At 44.4% G+C, this 25,734-nt stretch overlaps 1 protein-coding gene across 1 annotated transcript in view; it reads left to right on the top strand.

Moving 5' to 3' along the window:
* The window catches only part of PAH (phenylalanine hydroxylase), a 72,181-nt gene extending 46,754 nt beyond the window's left edge, over positions 1-25,427 (top strand). The window contains exons 5-13 of the mRNA XM_067697742.1: positions 3,481-3,548; positions 10,362-10,558; positions 12,738-12,873; positions 13,931-14,000; positions 17,543-17,599; positions 19,945-20,040; positions 20,569-20,702; positions 22,098-22,213; positions 24,267-25,427. Of these exons, the coding sequence (XP_067553843.1) occupies positions 3,481-3,548; positions 10,362-10,558; positions 12,738-12,873; positions 13,931-14,000; positions 17,543-17,599; positions 19,945-20,040; positions 20,569-20,702; positions 22,098-22,213; positions 24,267-24,310 (918 nt within the window). The 3' untranslated portion in view covers positions 24,311-25,427. The remainder of the gene's footprint in view (positions 1-3,480; positions 3,549-10,361; positions 10,559-12,737; positions 12,874-13,930; positions 14,001-17,542; positions 17,600-19,944; positions 20,041-20,568; positions 20,703-22,097; positions 22,214-24,266) is intronic.
* The last annotated feature ends 307 nt before the right edge of the window (positions 25,428-25,734 follow it).

Raw genomic sequence — 25,734 nt, 5'->3', positions numbered from 1 at the left:
TGTACTTAGGGGCTAGAGAAGGCCATGACTGTTAAATAAGACTTGTAGGTGAGGATGACTGTAAAGGTCAAGCATTAATGATTGACAAACATTAACGTTATATTCTGAGTCCTAAGTATGGAGATGTGTTCTTCATTTAGCCCAGTAGACAGGTTCCTAAAAGGGTGTGTTAGAGCTGCTTGGAAATCAAAGGACAGTGCCCAATCTTCTTACTATATCATCCCACAGCAACTTACCTTCACCCAGTAGAACTGGGCCCAGCACAGTTTTAAGTTTTCAGATCCCTAAGCTTTTCTGTTTATTCAAAACCATTCAGTGCTTAAGAGAAAACACTATAGTTATACTTTGTAATGACCATGTCCTGGAATCTTTTCTAAATTGAATAATCACTTAATTTATCTGGGATTTAGTTTTAGAACAAAAAAACGAAACAGTATGGTAATTTTACTTTACTTTTCCAGTGTGAAACGTTTAGATTTCTCTGTTTCTCAAAATATATCCTGGGAAATAAAATAGGGAACTCCTTTCTTCCCTCCCTCCCTCCCTTTGTTTATCCCTCCCTCCCCCTTATGCTTTTCTTCCTTTCCTCTTTCAGCAAGTGTTTGTAGTTCTTTCTGTATGACAGACTCTATGCCATGGATTGTCAGGTGAAATTACATTATATACATGAACCCCTGGGTTTTTGGAATTATTGGTAGAGCTGGATTTTAAAAAAACAAAAAAAAAACCAACCAACCAATCAAACAAACAAAAAAAACAATATCTGAAAGTCAGGGAGTAGTTATGCTTTAAAAAAAGTCTTTACATATTACTCTCCGCGACATTAGCCTTTGTTTTTGATTCACTAATGTCTTGGTTTGGAGGGATGGTGGGACAGAGAAATTTCAAGCTAAAGTGATGGACGGCATGGTTTATTGGTAAATGCTTGGAGGGAACAAAGCAAATTTCTCCAGTGGTGACACCAGTGTCTTGTCTTACTAAAACTCAGATCACAATCAATTTTGGGGGGAAAATGACCTTTTTTCTAGCTTTATTGAAATATAATTGACACAACATCGTGTAAGCTTGATGCTGATTTAATACATGTATATATTGTGAAATGATTACCATAATAAGGTCAGTTAACAACTCTATCACTTCTCATAATTACCATTTTTTTCCTGTGGTGAAAACATTTAAGATTTACTCTCTTAGCAATTTTCAAGTATATAAAACACTATTGTTAACTATAATTGTCGTGCTGTACATTAGATCCAGAACTTATTCATCTTATAACTGGAGGTTTGACCCCTTAACCAACATCTCCCTGTTTATCCCACTCTCCATCCTCTGGCAACCACCAGTCTACTCTCTGTCTATGAATTTGGCTTTTTTGGATTCCACATATAAGTGAGATCATACAGTATTTGTCTTTCTCTGTCTGACTTATTTCACTTAGTAAAATGTCCTCAAGTTCCCGTGTTGTCAGAAGGTTTCCCTTCTTTTTTATGGATGAATAATATCCCATTATTTGTATATACCACGTTTTCTTTATCCATTTATCTGTCAGTGAACACTTAGGTTGTTTATTATGTCTTGACTATTTGAATGAGGCTTCAATAACATAGAGGTGCAGGTATCTCTCCAAGGAAGTGATTTTATTTCCTTTGGATATATACCTAGAAGTGATATTGCCGGATCATATGGTAGTTCTATTTTCAATTTTTTGAGGAACCTCCATATTGTTTCCCAAAGTAGCTGTACCAGTTTACATACCCACCGATAGTGCACAAAGGTTTCCTTTTCTCCACATTCTTGCCAACACTTATCTCTCGTCTTTTTGATAATAGGTATTCTAAACAAGTATGAGATGATAGCTCATTGTGATTTTGATTTGCATTTTACTGATGATTAGTGATGTTGAGCATCTTTTCATGTACCTGTTGGCCATTTGTATGTCTCCTCTGCCTATTTCTAAATCAGATTATTTGATTTTTTTTCTATTGAGTTGTATGAGTTCCTTATATACTTTAGATATTAACTCCTTATCTGATGTATGGTTTGCAAATATTTTCTCCCATTTTATAGGTTGCCTTTTCATTTTGTTAGTTGTTTCTTTTGTTGTGCAGAAACTTTTTTGTTTGATGTAGTCCCACTTATTTACTTTTGTTTTTGTTGCTTGTGCTTTTGGTGTCATATCCAAAAATTCATTCCCTAGACCAATGTCAAGGAGCAATCTAGAGAAAGAAGAACAAAGCTGGAGGAATCACATGTCCTGATTTCAAACTATATTACAAAGCTATAGTAATCAAAACAGCATGGTACTGGCATAAAAGCAGACAGACTAATAGAACAAGATCAAGAGCCTAGATATGAACTCATGCACACACAGTCAACTAATATTTGACAAGGGAGCCAAGAATACTCAATGGAGAAAAGAATAGTCTCTTCAGTAAATGATGTTGGGAAAACTGGATATTAACATGCAAAAGAATGAAATTAGACCCCTATCTTACACTACTCACAAAAAATGAATTTGAAATGCATTAAAGACTTAAACGTAAGACCTGAAACAATAAAACTCTAAGAAGAAAATATAAGGAAAATGTCCTTTTAACCAATTGGGATCATGTCCATCTCAGGGATGTGACCTCCTCCCACACCCCCAACACTGAAAGACACACTTGGCCTCTTTTCACTCAGAAGTGTGGTGCTTGCAAATTGCTGAGGAAAGGCTGCCTGCAGGTCAGCCTCAGAGGAGAAATTATTATCATCCTTTCTATGTACTGAGGCAGAATCTCAGTGAGTTGAGCCCCTGCCAAGTTGTAAAGGTTGACATTTACTGAAGTGAAGTGAAAAGAGCAAGAACTGGGTGATTCAAATCCTGACTTCAACTTCACCGGACTGCACTTCTCTGAGCCAGTGTGTATTCTGGAAAGAAAGGGATAATCATACTGGTCTACCTTACACATTTGTTGTGAGAGTTATAAATAAAATAAGTTCGTAGCACGCGTAGACTAGTACATAATAGACATTCAATAAATGGCATTTTTTTCTAAATTGCAATAGCAGTAAGCATGTACCTGTCTGTCTCTCAAGAAGTTAGGAGGCAGTGCTAGACACATACCGTTGGTCAGGAATTTAGCAGCTATTGTATATCTTCTTCATAGACACTCATCCTAATAACTCTGCCGAGTTTAGCAAGTTTACAAGTTAGAATGCTGTAGATCAGATATCTTTAAAACCTGGACACTGTTTGCACTTTCGGAATCCCAAGGCAGAGGCTCACACTGAGTTGAAAGCATTGCTAGTAATGCGTCACTCACGATATTTAGTGGGAGAGCTTACCCTCAGTTTAACTGAGACTTTATTTTCAGAATATAATCAGGGGAAGGAGAGATGCACTGTCAGAGCTCAAGGACCCCCATTCAAAACATGCATAGATATGCCAGGTCTCTCCCACGAAAGCCTGGAGAAATGAAGTATCTCCTTTCTTCCTAGGGCTTTAAAGATCCTGTGTACCGAGCAAGACGGAAGGAATTTGCTGACATTGCCTACAACTATCGACAGTAAGTCTGCTCTTCAGGGTGGGAGGTGGAGCAGCGGGTGGGGGGCGTGAGAAGAACAACTCCTAGCCTGCCTTTCCCTCGCCCAAAGGGAAACTACCGGTGTAGAGAATCCTCCCCTGTGTGTGTGTGTGTGTGTGTGTGTGTGTGTGTGTGTGTGTGTGTGTGTGTTTAAACCCTCCCTTGAATAACACACATTTTAAAAAATCGACCGCAACACAAAACAAAATTACCCTCTGTGCCAGGGCCCAGCTCTCTCCCAGGCTTTGTTGTGTAATTACGCAGGGATGTCTGAAGTAATTATAAAAGGCCTCAGTCCTGAATAAAATAGCCTCTGCTATTCTCCACATTGAACCGGAAGCTGGCAAAAGAGTATCATTTACATTCAAGAGGGAGTTGGCTGCTTTACTGGAATAGTGAAGCATTGGAGGTTTCAGGAGAGCCAAGCCTCAGGGTTCTACTTTTATCTGATCTGACCCAGATGTGAAGGGCAATTTTAGGATGAGTTTATTTTTTTCTATCTGGGGTTCTGTGCTCCTCCTCTACCAGATTTCAGTCAAAGGAAAATGCAAATGTCAAATATGTTATTTGGGAAGAGAACCACATTGCTATTTTGAGTCCGCAGAAACTACAGAAACGCTCCCATGAGAAGCTCAGTGTTTTGGGACCTGAGCTCCCTTCCTGAGTTAAGAGTGTGAGAAAAGACATGCCCAAGAAGAAAGGAACAGGTTGTTCAGAACACTGAGGTGATGGTATTTTAGCAGCTTTGCTAGAATATGAGGGAGATAAAGGAGATGCTAGGGCTCTGTATACTGAATAAAAGCCTACCTTCCAAAGGGAAAGACTTCCAGAGAAAATTCCTTTCTCTGAGAGAGTCCTGGAAGTAGAAAGATCCAGAATAGTGCAGACCTTGGTCATATCTAGACCCAGCTGGGCCTTGGCTTGTGGCAAGCAGGAATCACAGAACATGGTGACCTCTCTCCCCTGTCCCCACCGTGGCCCCAGCATGGACAGGTAGACACCATCAAATCAGGTACAGACAAGAGTCCTTCTTGAGATAGTCAGTAATAATAGGTCATATTTACCATCTCCTTGCTATGTCTGGGGCTTTGCTAAATGCTTAGTTTACATTATTTCATTTAGTTTTAATAATAACTCCCCATTTTTCAGGTGGAAAAACTAAAGTTTAAACAAGATTAAGTAACTTGCCAAAGTTATAGAACTAGTAGGTGGCATAGTCTGGTTTTGAACGCAGGCTTGTTTAACTGCAAAGTTGTTCTCAACCACTTCCCTGAGTGTCTGGGGATCTCTGAGTCAGGAGACCACACTTCTCCACATAATCCAGGAGCTGCTTATGAGATACATTCACTCCTTCTTGGCTGTTGGGATTTGAAGGGAAAAACTCAAATCCACCTCCTTTCCATAAAAATGTTACACCTGACGAAGAAGTATGGAATTGGTTGAATACCTCATGATTCTGGATGGTCATCGGATAAGTTAAACTGGTTTTTGAAAACTATTTATAGATGGCTGGTACTCAGAGGAATACCAGAGATCTTCCAGTCAATTTTCTACCTTGTATAGATGAATCCCAAATGGTTAAGTGATGTACTCAAGGTCATATATCTCATTAGGGACTGAACTTGTCCTCCAATTCAAAGCCTATTTCCAGCCTCATCTCAGCTCATCTCTTTTGAACTTTTGATGCTATTTACAACCCCTTCCTTTTTTGCAATTGTCTTTTATCTCGGTATCTGGTACAATTGATTCTCATTCTTTCAAGATTCCTCGCTTAAATTTATTTGAGACCCCCAAACTCGGGGCACTTTCACACTCATTCCCAGACATGCACAGAGCAGGGAAAAATGAGTCCCCTGCCACATTTGTTGAATTTTTGTTCTTTTTGTCGGTAATTTTGCTGTTTAAAATGGCGCTCCAGCGTAGGGCTGAAGTGCTGGCTAGTGTTCCTAAGTACAGGACGGTTCTGACGTGCTTAATGGGGAGAATGTGTTAGATACGCTTCCTTCAGGCCTGAGTTGTTGTAGTACTGTTGGCTGTGAGTTCAGTGTGAATCTATCAACAAATACATTAACCAAGGTGTCTTTAACCAGAAGCACACACAAGACAAGGGATTATCAGTTGTGTCCTGCATTTCCCGCAGGAGCTATGGTTCAGTACTCACTCAGAGTTCATGGTGACTTTATGGAACAGAACTGCCGCCAATAAGGAGAATCAGCTCTACTCTGCTCTCTGCTGGTTTCCCTCCTTCCTCTTTGAGGCTTCTTCTCAGTCTCCTCTGGCCTCCTCCTCCCACCCCAGAAACTGTCATGCCTTTTAGGACTCAGCTTTGACCCTCTTCCTTGGGCTCTACCACCCTCCATGCCAACAGCCCCGCATTCTGGTCTCTAGCGCCTTCCCAGTCATCCTACCACATGGGGCTCAAACTCCTGCCCCTTGAGTCCTAGAATCACAGGATCAGTTGATACAATGTGTTTACTGTGTTCCAGGACCCATGCCAAGAGCAAGACAAACAGACTCTGTGTCTTCTGGGGGATCATTGAGAAAGACAGACAATAACAAAAAGAACAATAAATGCAATAGGTATGACTAAAGTCAAAACGCAAGTGTCATGAGGCCACATAATTAGGAACTTTAATGTAGACCAGGGGAATTGGTTAGAGGAAGTGATATTTAGACTGAGAATTGAAGATTGAGTAGGAGTTTATCAGCTGAAGAGAATGAGGATAGTGGATGAGAGGGCAGGTCTGGTTAGAAACAGGGCTTTTGTTTTATTAGTAGAGGTATCAGTATATATTTGGGTCCAGAGCTGAATTACTGGAGACAGTAAGGAAGCAGCTAAACCCTGCTTCTGTTTGCCACCCTCTTCTAGGCCCATCTACCATGTGATGCTTTGACTCTCCTCCAGAAGAATATTTAACAAAAGTCTTAAAACATCACTTTGAAGAGGCACTGATTACTGTTGTGTTTTGTGGGCACCAAATTATTTGTCCTGGTAATAATTCCATGTGTGGGGACTTGGTGTAAAATAAGACTGGGTGAGGAAGGCTGTGCCAGGTGCTGGAGTACCTTGAATGCCATCTTTGGTTGGTGGAATAATTCAAAAGCAGTGTCTTCTCCTTAAAACATGTTTGTTTGTTTTTTTTGGAAGAGGGATGCTAATTGGCTTAACTAGAAATCCTTTTATTGCAAGCCAAATTGATACTCTTCCCAAAATATCTTAGTTTATTTTAGTTAATGAGATCATAGTTTTAAAAAATTAATTGACGATATATTCAAAGACTGAGGATCTTGTAGAATCTCAGGCCTCTTGGTAGAAGGAGAAGATGGAAAAAATGTGCTGAATTCAATTCCTAAGTAGACCATGGAAGCTGGTGTGTGTGTGTGTGTGTGTGTGTGTGTGTGTGTATAAAACTAAATTCTGAAGTATTTACTATATCCAGGCAGCATTTCACACATTGCTTACTTGATTATCACTACAATGTTACTAGGTAGGTTTGATTATCCTTATTTTGAAAAAAATATATAGATACAGGTACAGATATAGATATAGATATCAGAGAGTGGCAATAACTTGCCCAAGGTCTGACACAGCTGCGAAGCTGCAGAGTTACAGCTCAGATTCTCCTGCCTCTTCCCAGGAAAGCAGGGGCCCCTGGGCCACTCACGTCTAGGTTGGGATGAGCTGCCCCAGGAGGCAGGTAAAGAGCACAGAGCTGTCACTGCCCCAGACTGTAAGGATGGGTGCTGCCAGGCTGAATCTGCAGGAAGTCTGAGTCAGAACCTCAAACAGGCAAGTGCAGGTGAAAGGAGGGCTCCAGAGTGAACCCTCACCTCCTTGGGTCTTTATTCAAATGGCACCTTCTCAGCCAGGTCTTCTCCAATGTCCCAAGTAAGACTGAAACCCCTCCCTAGCACTCCCCATAGGGACCTTTGCTCTTCTTTTTCTCCCTTACACTTTTCACCATCTAACAGAATCGTGTGGATTTTCTGTCTCCCCCCCCACTAGAAATGTGGGCTCCACATGGCAGGGATGTTTCTTTTTTGTTGTGGTAAAAATATTTAACATGAGATCTAGTTTCTTAACAAAAATTTAAGCATACGACACAATAATATTAACTATAGACAATATTGTACAGCAAATCTCTAGAAATTAATCATCTTGTATAACTGAAATTTAATACCTGTTGAACCATAGCCTTCTGTTTTTCCCTCCCCACAGCCTCTGGCAACCTCCATTCAACTCTCTGCTTCTGTGTGTTTGACTCTTTTATGTACCTCATGTAAGTGGAATCATGCAGTATTTGTCCTTTAGTGACTGGCTAGATTCATTTAGCATAATATCCTCAAAGTTCATCCATGTGTTTGCATGCGGCAGGATTTCCTTCTTTTTTAGTGCTGAGTAACATTCCATTGTAAGTGGTAGGGATTTTTGACTGTTTTGTTCACTGCTATATTCCCAGAGCATCATGAGTGTTCAATAAATGTTGAATGAATAAATGAATGCATGAACCTAAGAGACCATACGATAGTAAAGATTCAAAGTGGTAAGTCAGAGATGGAGCTGGGAATTGTGCCGAGAACCACCTAGAAGGCAGCTGCAGCAGGTTTGGATTATGTTACTGGGGTGGGGGTTAGGCTTTAAAATTTTATGTAAGAATATGCTAAATGGACTATAGGGATTTATATCTTTCAGCTGCAAGTCAACTCAAACAAAAAGGAGGCTTTTCTTGGCTCCTATAAGTGAAAAGTTTAAGGGAAGTAGTTGAGGCACAGGTGGGTCTGGGACTCAGCGTCTCATTCTCTCTCCCTTCCCCTGACTCTGGTGTCCTCTGTAGTGGCCTTGCTCAGAGGCACTGGCCTCATGTCTCTTGGAGGTGGACCCCAGCACTGCCAGGCTGACACCACAGCCCAACCAGAGATTCTGTCTCTTTTCAACACAATCAACAAAAGTTCTCTCATTGAGTCTCATTGGCTCTCATCAGGACATGGGCCCATCTCTCAGGCAGTCACTGTGGCCAGGGAAATGAGACACTCTAATTGACTGGGCCCGGTCACATACCCACCTCTGAAGGTAGGAGTGGTGGAGTCTCCTCTTACCTGAACCTGCAGACTGAGATGGGAGAAGGGTGCTTTACTGGAAGAATGGGAATGGATATTGAACCCCTGGCACGGTAAATGTCAACCAGAGGGACAGCTCGGTGCCTAGGACGTTACTAACACTTGAAAATTTGTTGCAGAAATAACAGATACCTTTCTTTCTAAATGAGAATCCATTATCATGATAATTACCAACTATCCAATGGTATTATTGTCAGCACCAGTGTTACGTACTTTATACATAGCATTTCTTTTTAATTTAAATTTTTTTTTTTAACATCTTTATTGTATACATAGCATTTCAGTTAACTCTCTTCCATACCCTCCAAAGAGTTAGTTGGCATTAGCCCACCTAACGGCTATGCAGACTAGGCTCAAAGAGGTTTACTAAATTGCTTGAGGCCATTCAGCTAGGCAATGGCGGAGCGAAGCAGTGAAACCATCTCTGTCAGTTTCCGAAGCCTTTTCTTTCCCTGCATCGGCACTTAGCCCTGAAACAATGGGGCATCCATAGGCAGGGGCTTTCCTGATGTTCTTTTCAGTCCCTACGCCATTATAGAACCCTATAATGTTTCAGTCCCTACGCCATGCTAGAACCCTCTGGGCTTGTCTTGCTTTCGATTCTGAAGCAACAGTCTGTCTTTTCCCCCTCATCCCTGCCCATCTTTCCGTGGAACATAATGATGACTTTGCTTTAATGTCCTTGGAAGAGCGACAGCTCTGAAAGGACAGGAGGGACCTAGTTTGGAGCCTGCAGATGATCCATAATTCTAAGGTAAACAGTCTCGCCTTGTCCCAGACACCGTGTACCCTGTTAGGAAACAGGCCTGTAGCCCAGAGAACAGTCACGGGTCTTTGAAGTCAGGCTTTGTTTGGTTTTCATTTGTTTTCGCTGTTCAGAACACAGCTCACTCTTAGATGGTTTTCGAAAGGACCTATCGAACTAATGACTCTCAAATTATAGTGTGTCACCTGGGAGCTTATTGGAATCCAGATGCCCGGGCCCTCCCCTTCCCCACAGGTTCCGGATCTGAGGGGCAGGTCCAACATACATACTTTAATAAGCTCCCCGTACTTTTGTTACGTCATGGCGGAAGATGCTAGGTAAGCAGATTTGCACCTAGCATGCATTTAAGTACCTTTATAACTTCCTAGGGGCAGAAATATCAAATCCAGCAAGTACATGCCCATTAAACAAGGGATCTCAAACTCATGGTACACATATTAAATCCACTTTAGCCAACAGGTAGAATTGCTTTAGTTTGCTTGAACTTGGATGCCTTTGTTTAGAAAGAGGATGTATTCTTCACTTGACTCAGCCTCCACCCTCCTATTATCTATATCTGCTACTTCACACATTTATATTACAGGCTCCCGAAGGTAAGTGAATTTCCATACTGGGTAAAGAATATGAGATAGGAGAGCTGAAAAGCCAAGTGGTTTCCCAAAGTGAGAGGAAATCCTTGGTGCAGTGGATGAGGTGAGAGCTTGTATCCTTGCTTAACCAAGTCACATGAATGTTTGCTATATCAAGAAATGGAATTTTCCTCTTTCAAATCACTTATGAAATATGAAATCCGCTGTGGTCGGGGGCGGCAGCTCACAGACTCTGAACCCGTCTCCCTCTGCTACGGCTCCTTCATCCTCTACTCTTGCACCTGCCCTGCAGCAGACAAATATTTCATGTCTGTATCCTAGTGGGCAGCCCATCCCTCGAGTGGAATACACGGAGGAAGAAAAGAAAACATGGGGGATAGTGTTCAGGACCCTGAAGTCCTTGTACAAAACCCATGCTTGCTACGAGCACAACCACATTTTCCCACTTCTGGAAAAGTACTGTGGCTTCCGCGAAGATAACATCCCCCAGCTCGAAGAGGTTTCTCAGTTTCTGCAGAGTAAGTCCACATCAGGGTCAAAAGGTCGGTGTGGGGAGGATGGGGAGGGGAAGAAAAGTAAATGGAGGTGAGTGTGTTCGTGCTGATGCAGGCAGGTTGCTTGTCCCAGGAAAACCGGGATTGCACAGGCTCCAGACGCGCAGGCTCAGCGGCCATGGCTCACGGGCCCAGCCGCTCTGCAGCACGTGGGATCTTCCCAGACTGGGGCACGAACCCGTGTCCCCTGCATCGGCAGGTGGACTCTCAACCACTGTGCCACCAGGGAAGCCCTCTGAAAGGATTTTTTAACACTCAAAGCCCAAGGTGCCTCGTCCGGGTTCTTCCTGCAGCTCCTGCTACTTTAACGAGCTGGCTGCAGTGTGCGTTTGTGTAAGAAAATGAGATTTGTGCCGAGATACCTGAGCTCTAAGTCTATGCATCTGGTATCTGGAATCTTGCTTTGATCCTCTCTAGTTGGGAGAAACTACCTCGGTTTAGTCATCTGTCAAATGGAGACTGTCAGCCTTTTAGCCTTTCTCCTAGGGAAATTGTGAGAATGAAATAAGATATTGAATGTGAAAGCATAGTGTTACCTAGTGTTACGGCAGGTGCTCATTGAATTTGGGCTTCGTTGGAATTTGAGTAACTCAGTGGATAAATTCGTGATCGGGTTGACCTGCCCATCATTTCCAGGGGAGATAAGTGTTCTCCTTTCTGCCAGGTGGTGTTGACTCAGCAAAATCAAAATAAACAGACAAAACATATTAAATGCCTATTACGTGCCAGGTAAAATGAGGGAAAGTGGGGATACAGATCACAGGGTTATAGAAAGAGTTTTCCGTGCCTCTGAACTATGCAGAGACGCTATGGCCAGCTCTGGGGCAAAAAGCCAGGGAAGCTACGTGGCAGGGAGGGAAGTGGTAACTAGGATAGATTGGTAGGGGGGGCGGCTAGAGGACCTTTTGAATCCCTTCCATTTAGAGTCTTTACTTCTCAGATAAAGAGAGGAGCGGGGGCCCAAGCAGAATGAACTTCAGCCTGAGGGTCTAAGGCATGTAATCGGAGGGACAAAGGGATCTTAAAGACATTCTTTGACTAATTACACACGTTGCTATGGCCAATAACAAGAAGAATACAGCAGTAATACTAGCAGCTGGGGAGGTATAGAGTAGCAATTAAGGAAACAGACTCTGAAGCCAGACTGCCGGTAGCTGTGACCTTGGGCAGGAGCCTTAACCTCTGTATGCCTCAGCTTCCCCATCTATAAAGTGGAGATAATAAAAGCATCTACCTCCTAGAGTTAGGATGAGGATTAATTCGTATATCTAAAGTGCTTAGAACTGTGTCTGACAGGTGGTAGGTATTATATAGTGTTAGCTATTATTACCATGATCACTGTCATTACTATTCTCCTTCCAGGTTTGGAACAAATTGAGAGACAGATATAGGAACCAGAGAGATGGGTGATCAAAATGTCAGCTGTATTACTGATAGAAGCTACTTAGAGAATGTGGTATAGAGGTGCAGGCAAAATGGATTTCCTAATATTTCACCCCTGGATTAGGTAAACTTACTCGCCAATTCGTTGGTGCAGTGTGTAGTCCATTGCCTGGCCAAGAGCAGACCAGAATGAGCTCCTGTGTGGATCGTGAAGAGAGAAAGGGCAGGGAGGGTTACATTGAGAATATTCATTTCCTCCTCTCAAATCCTTCAATCAGAGAAGTCACTGCTCCTCATGGGGTGTCCTGTGTGAAGCACATATAGAAAAGCTAGAAGTGTTCCTTTCATATTCTTCCGTCTTGGGAAGTAGAGTGGGAATTCCCCACTCTGGAAACATGAGAAGTAGGGAATAAGCATTCCACCCTAACAAACAATAATGAAAGCTAAATTTATTGGATGTTTCCAATGTGCTAGGCTCTAAGTATTTTATATTTATTAGCTCTTCTGATTCTCAGACTAACCCTAAGAAGTATCTACCCCCATTTTGCAGATGAGAAAACTGAGGCTCAGAGAAGTGAAACTCCTTGACTCAAATCACCCAGCTAGAAAGTACTGGGGCATAGATTTGCAGCCAAGTCTGCTTGGCATCGACGCCCATGCTCCTGGACGGTTGAGTGTACTGGTTCCCTCCCTAAAGGTCTTCAGGCCCTTTTGGCTCCCTGTGATGGGCTTTCAGTTTTCTTTCTCCTTTGCTTCCCAGCTTGTACTGGCTTCCGCCTCCGACCTGTGGCTGGCCTGCTTTCCTCTCGGGATTTCTTGGGTGGCCTGGCCTTTCGAGTCTTCCACTGCACTCAGTACATCAGACATGGGTCCAAGCCCATGTATACGCCTGAACCGTGAGTATCGTCCTTCTGCTATCGGTGGCCAGCCACAGTGAGTGCCATCTCTCCCCGCTCCAGGTACGCTGTGGGCTGGTCCATGGGACCAGTTGCCTGGATGACGACAGTACGACAAGGGAAACTCATCTCTTCTGGGGATTTTCTCTGTCCGAATAGATTGTACTGATTGGAGATTTAGGTATCTTGTGACTCAAAGGTTCAGATCTCCTCCGAATGAGAGAATGAGAGCTCACATTCAAATTCCAAAGAGACGGTAGAAGTCAGAGCTGTGGAGTGCCCAAGGGGAACAGGAACAAGTGACGGCCAGGCTGTCTCAACACCTCTTCATTCCTGAATCACACCTAGATGATTCTAATCTCTCTTTGCCTAGATTGTGTCTTGGCTGGAGGTAGTGAATGACTGGCCACCATGCTTTTAGCCATCTTCTTAGTCAAATAGAACTTAAGCAATTGATATGAAAAGTCAGCAGGATGCCCCAAATGATCTTTCCCAGCCTGCAAAGTTCATTACTATAAACCAGAAAAGACCTGTTCCTAATAAACCTGGTGCCGAAAGTGTTAAATAAATGTTAAGTTTTCTTCTCTGACCAACGGCTGCCCTCTCCAGGATAAGAGAGGACTCTATTATTTTTATTACTATTATTATTTCATTCCCATGAGGAATAACTAACTGAGCATATTGTATCTGCCCAGGGATGTCAATACCAACGAGAAGACTTGGGATGGGAAGTGGTTGTCCACAGCTCGCGCAGGCGTATGGGAGGATGTTTATAGGAATATTGCCTCTTTTGTTCTGCATCCCACTGGGCGTACACTGAAGACCCCCTGGCTGCCGTGCCCTGCCCTGTCCCTTACTTTTCTTTCCCCTTCTCCCTTTTCTCTTGTACCTTGTCTCAACTGATAGCAAGCTTTACACACCACTTATTCTTAGGAATGAGTTTGCAAGACTGAATGAGTTGCTTCCTTTCTTCCACCCATTCCTCACATAGAAAGACTGAGTCTGTTATGGCTTATAACCCTCCTCCCCTCCAAGCTCTGTGCTTTCTGTTTTTCAGTGACATCTGCCATGAGCTGTTGGGACATGTACCCTTGTTTTCAGATCGCAGCTTTGCCCAGTTTTCGCAGGTGAGGAACTGATCTCTCTAGCCTTCTACTTACAGGGGTGAGACCTGGACTGCTCAAGATAAATTGAATCCATGCAGGGCCTTCATGTCCTCTGCAAGGGTAGAAACCAGGTACAGTTCTGTGATCCCGTCACAGATGGGTATGTGGTCCCATGGAGCTGGCCAATTGCCAATCCCAGGGACCACAGCATGGAATTGGCGACTCAGTCACCCTCTGAATTGTGTGTTATTGACTTAGCTAATCTCACTTGTCCTACCAGGTGTAGTTTAAGAGCCTTTTCATCCGTGAAAACCTCCCTGATCCCTATGCAGAAGTAACCTTACCATCTTCCAAGTTCTCCGGGTATTTTTTTCCCATCCTCTTTAGGGCCTTTGCCACTTTCTACCCTGTCAGGCAGTCAGTTTTGTATATGCTTTCATTAAGTAAGATGGCATTTGACAAGAATCCAATGCCCATAGCCTGACTCATAGCTGACAAAAAATAAAGAGCCAGTTGCCTCGTCTCCATCATCAAAGCAGCAGGCTAGGCTTTGATTCATCTAGCGCAGTGGTGAGCAGGCCCGAAAATGCGTTTTGGATGAGTGAAAGGATCCTAGTAAGTCTCTCCTGGCACCGAGAGGCGGCCCCAAACCATGGCTGGGTAACTGCGATCATGGGAGAGTTGAACGGTGCTGCTGGGGGGCACGTTGCCAGCCCACCCTGTGCCTGGGTCACAGAGACGTGGATCTATAAAAGCCCTCCCTGACAGTTTTCTTCCTCACAAGGAAGAATAAGGATCAAACGGAAGGACCCATGAGCAAGGGCTGGGCCACGTGTGTGTGAATTTCACAAGCATTTCCCCTCAGCAGAAAGAAAGAACTATTTGCACTCTTGAATGAAGAGGCTGCCACTGAGTAGCTGAAACAAACTAACGAACAGCAGAATTAACTGCTTGCTGACCAAGGGAAAACTGCGCTTGGTAGACACAGCCTCTGGAAACAGAGACAATGATTGCTTTGATGTGGGTTTGGGGGGGTTGTGAAGTTCAGAGATTGTTGGACTTTTAGAAGTGGGAGTGTTTAGAAATTAGGTGAACTTTAACCGGGGAAGCGTCACCACGGGACTGAGGCTATTCGCACACCAGCTGACTGTCAGAAGTGCGGTTCCTGCTGCTAAGATGTCATTGATTGCTTGGGATAGCTTTCAAACCAGGATTTGTTAACATGGCCAAAGGACGATCAGTTTTTTCCTCGGGGAATAGGAACTTTTAATTCTCATCACCAGAGGTTATTCTGCCCAATCAGAGGCCAAGTGGCCATTCTCCCCAAGCCGGTTCCATTTTGGGGACTCCCCACAGATGACAGGACAATTACCTGAGTCAGCAGACAGAAGCTACTGGGTCATCAGTGTTCACGGTTCCAACTTGGACCTGGACAGTTCCAAGGCAGGGAGTCCTTTTGAGTTCCCTGAGCATATTCCTTTTTGATCTAAAAGCAGGACACTGGAGTGCAGGATGGAGTGGGGATGAAGCACCTTGGGCCCCTTGTATTAGACAAGATCTGGGCTCACAAGGAATGGTGACTATGAGAACAGGGCACTCTTTCAGGCTTGCATTTGTCTATGACTTCTGTTCGATTCAGGACCGTGGCATGTCTGAGCTGGGTGGATGGAACACAGATGGGGAAGGGGCAGGAGAATGGAGCCAGGCTAAGTCAGTGTCTGAATTTGATTCACTCTAAATCAGACAGCATTTTCTTTGCATGTAATGGGCTTGACCAGGGAGGGATACAGAGATGAAGACCACGTACCCTCTTGCATCCAAGGGGGCCCGGTCCTTGGTCCTTCTCTCTGTCTGCTTTAAGTACCATCCAATCTCATGGCTTTAAGTACCATCTCCACTCTGATGATGAACACATTTACATATCTAGCCCAGACTTCAGTCCCCAAACTGAGACTTACACATCCAGCCATCTACTCAATATCTCTGCTTGGATGTCCGATGGACATCTCTATTCATCCTGTCCAAGATGCAATTCCTGATCTTACCACTCAAACCTTCTCCACCCACAGCTCTTCCTGTATTAGTTCATGGCAACTCCATCCTTCCAGTCACTCAAAGCTAAAGCATTATTGACTCCTCTCGGACATACCCCACAATCAATCTTGCATAAAATTCTGTGTCTGACCTCCAAAATATGTAGAATCTGACCATTGCCCATCACGTCCACTGCTACCAATTTCATCTCAGCCCTATCGCTTCTCATGCTGGTGACTGCAGTAGCCTCCTAACTGGTCTTTATGCCTCTACACTTGACCCCCTACAGTCAACTCTCACACAGCAGTCAGAGCGAATCTTTGACGGCACAAATCAGATCTTGCCACCCTTCTGTTCAAAACCCTGCCTTGGCTCCCCATGTTGTAGAGAGGAGAATCCAAAGTCCTAAAACAGCCAAGGAATTCCTACATGATTGAGCTGCAGATCCCTCTTTGCTGTCACCTGCCACCCCTACCCCTTACTCTGCTCTAGCCACAGTGGTCCTTCCCCGTTGTTTGAACCAACTGACGTTGCGCCTCCTTCACGAGGTTTTCCACGGGCTGTACACTTGGCCTGCACAATTCTCTTCCCTCAAATATCAGCAATGCCAACAACCTCTCTTCCATCAAGTCTTTGCTCAGGTATCGCTTCCCAATGATGCTTACCCTGGAAGCTTATTTAAAATCCCAGCCTCCCCACCCCACGCCCGCTTTCCTGGTGCTCCGGGTCCCCCCTTGTCCCTTCCTCCTTTTGTTTCTTCTTTCCAAAGAACTTACCACCTTGTAACATACCTATGTATATGCTTATTATTTCTGTCTTTCGCTATCAACTTAGACACTATTTACAAGGTCAAGGATCTTTACCGTTTGGTACACTGCCTGCCACATAGGAGGCATTTGATAAATATTTTTGGAATGAATAAATGCATATAGTAGGAAAGAAACATATATATTTGTATATATACGGTATGTCTGATACAAGGTAGGCTGGAGCAAATGCTATGAAAGAGACAGAGACCACTAGGGGGTCCTGGATTTGGAGCTGTGATAAGAGGTGGTCCATGACATCTCAGACTCTCCAGCTATGTATATACCTGGACAGATGTCAAGCACTTCTCTGCAAGTCTCCTGTGGTGTCTTCAGGGTACATGATTAAGTCTCATCTAGTGCTCCAGGAATGTTCCGCTTGAACTATGGAAGAATAATCAGGACATGAAACTTCAGATGCCACCTATCGCCTGACCTTGAGCAGGTCGTCTCCCTTCTCTGTGCCTCCGTTTTCTCTTTCGCAAAGTGAATACAAAGGACCAAGTGATGGATAAAGGCTTCCCCCATTCTAGAGATCTGTGATTTTATGAAATGTGGTCAAGGAAGATTTGACAGAACAATGAGAGTCTATCTGGGCCCTTCTGAAGGCATCTAGCCACCCATCCCTTTCCTGTGGTCAAGTACGAAGTCGGACCCGAGGGTAGAGGTTGAAGATAGGCAGACCCCAGCCATGCCAGTGACTTTGTTTCTCCACAATTACAGGAAATCGGCCTCGCCTCGCTGGGTGCCCCCGACGAGTACATTGAGAAACTCGCAACAGTAAGTTCTCTCTCTTCCTGGTGGATGGTGTCAGGGCCTCAGGTCTTTGAAGCTTTGCTCCTTCCCTGAAAGCCAGGTCATTTGCGGAAAAAAATCAGAATGCCCCGGGTTACGTTTGCACGAGTGACATTTCACATTTTGACTTCTTAATGGTTCGATTGTGAAATCAACTGTATGCAGACATTTAATTTTAAACAGTGTCTTGAAAACACCAACAGGCTATAATGATAGTCCTTGAGAACCCCCTTAAGTGGGTGGAAAGCTGGAGTCACAGCTTTGAAGAGGGAATATTTACTCTCTGCCTTTACACTGGAGCCAGCGTTAAGATCTTTCCTTTCTCAGACACCAGGTAGAAAAGGGGGTGGGCTTTCCCCTTCTAACTGAACACTTCCTTCCCCAGTGGATGTGATGGCTCACCCATTGAAGCCATGGAGGCAGTGACTCTGCACAGCAGGCCTTTCCTTCCTACAGACCCCTTTCCAACTTGCGTGCATCCCTCCCCAGCCTCTAAGCCACATTTCTTATAATGTGCTCAGCTGGGAAGATGAGAAATAAAACTTTATAATGGAATTAGGGACCGCAGATGAATGCAAATATATCAGGAAGATGTATCAGTTTAGAAGTTTATGAATTCAGTTTATCAGAAGGCCCAAAACTCTGATCCTTTCTCACTGACCAGCTGCTCTGAGACCCTGGGCAAGTGGCTTTTGCTTCCTCATCTCTAAAAATAGACACAATCGTTTATACTCTGCCCATCTCAAAAGTATATCATGATCATCTTGAGGGTCTGAAGAGTTAAACTTGTGTGAATGTGAGTTTTTAAATGCCAGATGCTGTAGTGATACAAAAAGCAACTTTCAAAGAAAACTGCAGAGCTTGATAGAATCTCTCACTTGTAAGAAAAAAAGAAACTCAAATGCAGAGCATCATGTTACTTGCTGTAACAATGATAAAAGTACTCATTACCAACATAGCTTCTCAAAAAAAAAATCTTATTATTGATATACTGAGCTGGAAACAGTCTTGGGCTCCTCGCTCTGCCCTTGAGATGCTGTGCCACTGTATGCATGTAACTTGACCTCTCTGGGCTAAAGACTTCTCATCTGTATGTGCGGAGGTCAGACTAAGTTCTGACAGCCTTCACAGGTTTAGCATTCTCTAGTGCAATCAACGGACTTAACTAGAAACCCACAACTAATTCTCCAAGACTGTGACAATCTCTAGCACTAACTGGGCCTTGGCTTTCTCTTGGCCCTATTCACTAGGGTGATGCCAGACTTCCAGGACCTTATTGCCCAGGCCATTTATCTAGGGCACGTTGCACTGGGAGCTATTGAAAGAAAAGGATTTGGTTTTTGGGGAGGATAAGTGCAGTGACTGACAGGGTTTTAACACAGATTGTTGGATGGTGGGGATATTAAATAATAACCTCCGAACTGAGAAGGAACTTTGAGGCCAAAAAAGGAAGCAGGAAACTCCATGAAATGCAATGATGAAGTTTATTATGGGTAACTTACACACAGGCAGGGCCAGGAGGACAACAGCCCGAAGGCATTTGCAGCCTCACTCTGCGCCACGAGAAGGGTACAGGGGGATTTAAAGGGACCAAAACTAAAGATAGAATCTGACTACTAAGGGAGAAGCATGTCCGCTCCATCAGGAGCCAGGGTTTTTTCATCCCCTCAGGGGGTCTCATGACCATTATTCCTTGTGAGCCATTAACCGTCTGCGTCAGCAAAATTTTTCCTATCAGGTGAAGTTTTTATATCAGGCAAGGGTAAAAGTAGATGAGAACTTGTCTGGTGCATTCCTTGTGAACAGGCTAAAGCTCAGCCTTGCAGAAAGGGGAGGGGTTAGGGCCGCAGGCTTAGATGGAGCTGACAGAATGGAGTCAGTGTGGTTCAGCCACACAGATGATAAGATGCCCCCTCGCTGATTCTATCATGACCCAATCCCCTACCTCCCCCGTGGAGCCTGATGGGATTGTCTGGTAACTCCAACCAACTTAGGGGAGCATCTCACTCTAGTTGATGCCATGGAGAAGGCAAAAGGGGTGGAGGAGTTCCTGTCACAGAGAGAGTTGCTTGCTGGGAGTATCCTCTGGGGGCTTCCTCGGTACTCCTCCACTGCATCACATCCCATCTTGCATTCAGCCAACTCCTGATTCAACAGGTGACTGGATAGGGTAAGACATAGGACAGACACAAAACCATGACCCCAGGTCATGCTGATTCAGAGAACAGACCTGCACAAACTCCCACCTGGGCAGTCCTGTCCTTGGCCCTGGGTCATCTGCTGCCTTTCCCTTCCTCGAGGTATGCTCTCAACTTGACGTTCCATTTCAGATTTACTGGTTTACTGTGGAGTTTGGGCTCTGCAAGGAAGGAGACTCCATAAAGGCATATGGTGCTGGGCTCCTGTCGTCCTTTGGTGAATTACAGGTATGACCCTAACAGAAACCAAGGATGGATCTGAAAGTGGTGGGTGCAGCAGACCATCCTTTTTCTCTTTGCGCTGTTGAAACCCATTTGTATTCACTTTGAAATTCAACCTGGGGGCTTCTCCTCAAGTGATTGATCTCTTAGCGGCTATGATTTGGTCACGACTGTGGGTGTTAGAGGTAGTACACAGGTCTCCAGTGCAGAGGGGCCTCCTGAGCCCGAGGTTGAACTGTACATTGGGATATATGCAAACACATGCCGGAAAATGTGGTTGGCCCCCACGTTGTCTATTGATCACCTTAGTTGAAAATGTTTGGGGTAAAATACTCCTTTCTATCTTGACCGCTGGCTTTAGATGAGCTGTAAAGGTTATCTAGTATATGCCTAATAATTTAGTTGACTGCATTTGGGCTGGGGTGTGGAAGGAATCAGGATGAGATGGGAGGGGATGCACCAGTGGCGTCTGGGATGCGGCAGGGACCACCAGCCCTGATTTAACCATGAAAACTTTCCATCTGGGACCTGCAGTATTGCTTGTCAGGCAAGCCGAAGCTCCTTCCTCTGGAACTGGAGAAGACCGCTCTCCAGCAGTACACAATCACAGAGTTCCAGCCCCTGTATTACGTGGCTGAGAGTTTTAATGATGCCAAGGAGAAAGTGAGGTGAGGTGACGACCAAGGTGGGTCAACGGCTCTTGGGACCCTCCTGATTTGTCCTGTTGCCCCTGATCTGTGGGTGGCCTGGAGAGTGGACTCCAATGACTACAGCAAGGGCATGCATCAGACCACGTTATCTCCCAGCCTCCCCACCTTTGCGTCTTTCCACTCTCTGTTGAGAGAAGTTCTTTCCTTCACGGGACCCTATTTCACAGCTTATTGGCTGAACTGTGCCGAGCCCTGCAGACAAGCCTGCCAGCCGATCCTTGCTCATTGCCGACCCCCAGTCCACACCTGAACTCTCCTATGTACAGGGCGGCCACAGAGGCACCCACACCGAGCAGCGCTGGAAGGCTTCTAACCTGGGGAAGTCCCTGTTGCTTCATTCTCCCAGATACTTGCATAACTCGCCCCCTCCCCTCCTTCCAATCTTCACCGGCATTTAAACTTCTCTGTGTGTCTTTCTCTAACCAGCTTATTTACAGTCACGACCCAGCCCTTTCCCGCCAGCACTCCTTATCCCCTTCTGTGATTTATTTTTCTTCTTAGCACTTTTTTTTTTTTTGGTGGTACGCGGGCCTCTCAATCTTGTGGCCTCTCCCGTTGCGGAGCACAGGCTCCGGACGCGCAGGCCCAGCGGCCACGACTCACATGCCCAGCCGCTCCGCGGCATGTGGGATCTTCCTGGACCGGGGCACGAACCCGTGTCCCCTGCATCGGCAGGCGTACTCTCAACCACTGCGCCACCTGGGAAGCCCCCTCCTTAGCACTTATTAATGTCTAAACTCTTGTATGATTTAAGGTCCACGAGGATAGGGATTTTGGTCCTTTCTGTTTCCTGCTCTTTCCCTGACTCTAGCACAGCGCCTGACACATAGTAGGCCCTCAGTAAGGAATTAGCGAATGTGCCAGTCTCAGAGCCAGCTCAGCAAGAGGCTGATGGAGTGGTACCAGGACTCTAAGACTCTCAGGCCTCCGGGATGATGGCCCTGCCATCAACCTGCTTGAGCCACTCTGCTCCCAGCAGGAGGCAGGCCAGGCAGAGGGTCTACCAGCACAGGGCAACCATGATGCCATTTTTTACCACTTGTTTTATACCTTATCAGTGATGGATAATAAGCATGAGGTGTATAGGCCTCTGGGATCCTGTGAAGCTGGGCATGTCAGCTTTCAATGCACTGGGCTTAGGTGAGCAAAGGCAAAATGCTAGCCCACAAATGCGCTGGCTTCCCAAGAGGACCTCACTAAAGTTCCATTTCACTTCTCAGCCTGGTTCTAAAGCCCCTGTTCTAGTGAGGTTTCAGTGCTACCAAGAGCCAAGTGAAATGCAACGGAAAAACCTGTTAAAATTATTTTTCCCCAAATGGTACCCTTCACTTAGATCTATGCGTTTGGTTTCAGGAACTTTGCTGCTATAATCCCACGGCCCTTCTCAGTTCGTTATGACCCATACGCCCAGAGGATTGAGGTCTTGGACAATACCCAGCAACTTACGATTTTGGCTGACTCCATCAATAGTAAGTAATTTACACCCTTTGAGGCCATTCTCCCATAACTAGAGGATTGTGTCTTCTTACCTTCACCATAGGAACGATAAGAGATGTATTAAATCTTTAATTGAGAAGAAAAGCATCTCCAGGGAAGCCACTGATTTACTGAAAGAGAAAAACTTGGCAAAAAGGCCAGCATTGCCTTGCGTGTCCTTTCTCCTTTCACCTTCCTAGATTCCACCCCACCTCCTACCATCACACCACTTTTCCACTCTGGCTTGTCGCTGCCACGTCCTTCTTTCTCCTTTGCATCTTCACCCCTTTCTCTCTAAGTGTCCACTGGACCTTGCTCTGCCTGGAATACCAACCCCTAAGGAATAGGTTCTATCTACTTTATCAACCATAGAGTAGCTCATCTATTGACTTTTATTCTTCCTGGAAAATGAGGATGTTATCATAGCTGCTCTTAAAAAATCACAGTGTTATTTGTTCATCGCCTGATTTTTTTCTAGCCTTCAGACTCCCCTCCAGCAACACCCACCATGCTTTCCCCTGGGCCCTGGCCTTCGCCCATACAGTTCTTGTTTAAAATAGTCTCCCTACCACTCTCATTTAGCGGTCCCAACCCCAGTTCATCTTTTAATCGTTCATAGATATCTCTTCTGATAGGAAGACTGGTTTGGGTGTCCCTCCTACATCTTGGCATTCCCACAGATCCCTCTCTCAGAGCATTTATCATTATGTTTTTTTTTATAATTTGGTAATTGTTTACTTGTCTCCCCAACTAGACCTGAGCAGAGAACCATGTCAGGTTTGCTGTCAAACCCCTAGCAGTTAGCCCTATTCCTAAAAATCATATTAGGTACTCAAGAGCTATTGAATAAATGGCTAAAACCACCAAAGGATCAAGCCTAAAGGGAGGAGCTCTAGGCCAAGTGGAGGTTTCTATCTCAAACAATGCTAACGAAGGCCAAAAGGGCAGGTGGGCTTGAAGTAGCCCTCTCATACCCCTCTATGTTGCCTGAGGCCACTTCTAAGACGTAGAGCTAGCCCATTATAGTCATTCCTCCTTAGGTATGGCCCCCTGCAATCAGCCATCTTGAAAAGGCCCAAGGCTGATTCTCCCCCGTTTGGACACTCGGCTGGAACAGATCTGCTCACCAAAGAGGCCAGCCAAGGGCTCTGGAGGCTGGGGTGTGAGATAGAAGGGTCAGGCCGTAGCTGTTTTCTCTCTCTCTCATTTCCCCCGAGGAAGCAAAAAGAACTCCATGGACTATTGTTTATAAGGAAATTTTTAAAATCACAGAACAACAAATTTAGGAACTGAAGGGTCCTTAGAGCTATGTGACCTAATATAAGGCCCCGTCACCGCTCTGTACTTTCCTCAGGATCTAGGAAGGAGGGAGGCTGATGTGTCTCCAAGGCCCCTTCCACTTCTATGAAGAGTCTATGTCCCTGTGGCCCCTTGGCATGTGACAACATGTCATGAATGGAAGCAACTCCATCGTACCCTCCTTAGTCCAGTGGTCTGGCAATCTAGGCTGACTTACCTGCTTGGACCATGCCTTCTCAAACCTCGTGTCCCTTAGAATCACTTGGAGAGCTAGAAATCATTTGGAGAGCTAGTTAGAAATTAATAGTCCTGAGTCATATCCCAGACTAAATTCACTGAATGCGTGATATGACTCAGGAGTTTGTATTTGTAATAAGGCCCCAGGTGATTCCGACACAGCGGGTTTGTGTGGCTTAGGTTCTGTGGCTTAGCTCCTTGCAAGCATCCGTGGTTGGTCATGTAAAAGAGAAACAGAACAGCTAGTGATTTCCCGGGGAGAAAATGAGTAACTCCATCCCTGAGAAACAGCCTATGGAAAAGGGAAACTAATTACAGTAATAGCTCTAGTGCCTCCTACAACTTGGAATCGCCTGTAACAGCCCAAATCCTAGGACGCCAGCTCCTTGAAGGTTGCGGTGGTACCTAGTATATCCACACACCCCATTGATCCCCTAGTGTTTTACACACTGTGGACACTTGAAGGGTGTTTGTTCATGGTATGAGTGGCTCCTTTGTTTTTCTTTGTAGGTGAAGTTGGAATCCTTTGCAGTGCCCTCCAGAAATTAAAGTGAAGCCATGCACTGAACCTGATCTGTCAACTTGAGAATCTGTTGATGGAAATCCAACTACTTCTTTCATTTCATCTGAAAAAGTCTGAAAAGCAAACCTTAATTCAAGATAACAGCCTTGAATCCTTTCTAGAACAAGATGGAGGATCAACAAATAAATCAAAATAATCTGAAAGGACAGCATGTTAATACATACCCCAAAGCATAATGGTAGATCTTTTGGGGTCATCTTTGATTTCGAGATGATAATCCCATACTCTCAGTTGAGTTAAAAATCAATAACCTGTCACATTTCATCAGAGTTAATGAAAATTCGGGACCTGCTTCATTCAACCTTCCTAAATACTTTTGTTATTTGCTCTAGAGAATTCCTAAAGGAGTATATATCACTCGTTGTGAAACACAAGTCTGTCAGAATTGAATTAATACCTTTATTGGAGTATAATTGCTTTACAATGTTGTGTTAGTTGCTGCTGTATAACAAAGTGAATCAGCTATACGTATACTTATATCCCCATATACCCTCCCTCTTGTGCCTCCCTCCCACCCTCCCTATCCCACCCCTCTAGGTGGTCACAAAGCACCGAGCTGATCTCCCTGTGCTATGCAGCTCCTTCCCACTAGCTATCTGTTTTACATTTGGTAGTGTATATACGTCCATGCCACTCTCTCACTTTGTCCCAGCTTACCCTTCCCCCTCCCCATATCCTCAAGTCCATTCTCTATGTCTGCGTCTTTACTCCTGTTGCAAAGGTCATTTTCTATTTCAGGGAACTATGATTCTAATTACTGCTTTGTTATTTTGCCTGTGGAGATTTTCTTTAATTCAGGAGCCTATTAAAATAGTTATAAATATTAAAGTTCAAAGTGTAAAATCAAAATATTTCTGTATGCTTTATTGTAATCATAAATGCTGCCGTGGAGAGTAGCAGAACTCCCCATCTAACTCCTGCAACGTGCAGTGTCATTCTCCAGTTGATTGTCAAGTCTGCTTTTGGAGACATTTTGAAGACCCTTAAGATGCGATAGATGTTAATTAAAAGCCTGGCTGGTAGATATTCAGTAACTATTCATTGAATGAATAGAGGAATGCATTATTAAACATCAAATCTTCAACAGATGTGAGAATTTTAATTATGTTTAAAAAAACTTTAAGGGTTACACAATTTTGTAGTTTCAAATATTTCTTGGAATGAAATAGTCCTCTCACTGCCCTTAGAAATATATTATCTGGATAAACTTGTGCTGAAAGAATGATCAGATTCCCAGATTTCCAACCCATCGCAGGGGCTCATTGTGATAATCCAAGTCAGGTCAACAGATGTTTACTTTCATTGGTTGTGCATTTTACACGAACACACGAATATGAGAGACAGTGGGGAGAGTAACAATGGCTTAAAAGCTTTGCTTTAAATTTTCACACCACT

The sequence above is a fragment of the Pseudorca crassidens genome, chromosome 11 (assembly GCF_039906515.1).
Source record: "Pseudorca crassidens isolate mPseCra1 chromosome 11, mPseCra1.hap1, whole genome shotgun sequence".
In the NCBI taxonomy this organism is placed as follows: domain Eukaryota; kingdom Metazoa; phylum Chordata; class Mammalia; order Artiodactyla; family Delphinidae; genus Pseudorca; species Pseudorca crassidens.
The sequence above is the reverse complement of the archived record's forward strand: the minus strand, read 5'-3'. Positions and strand labels throughout refer to the sequence as shown.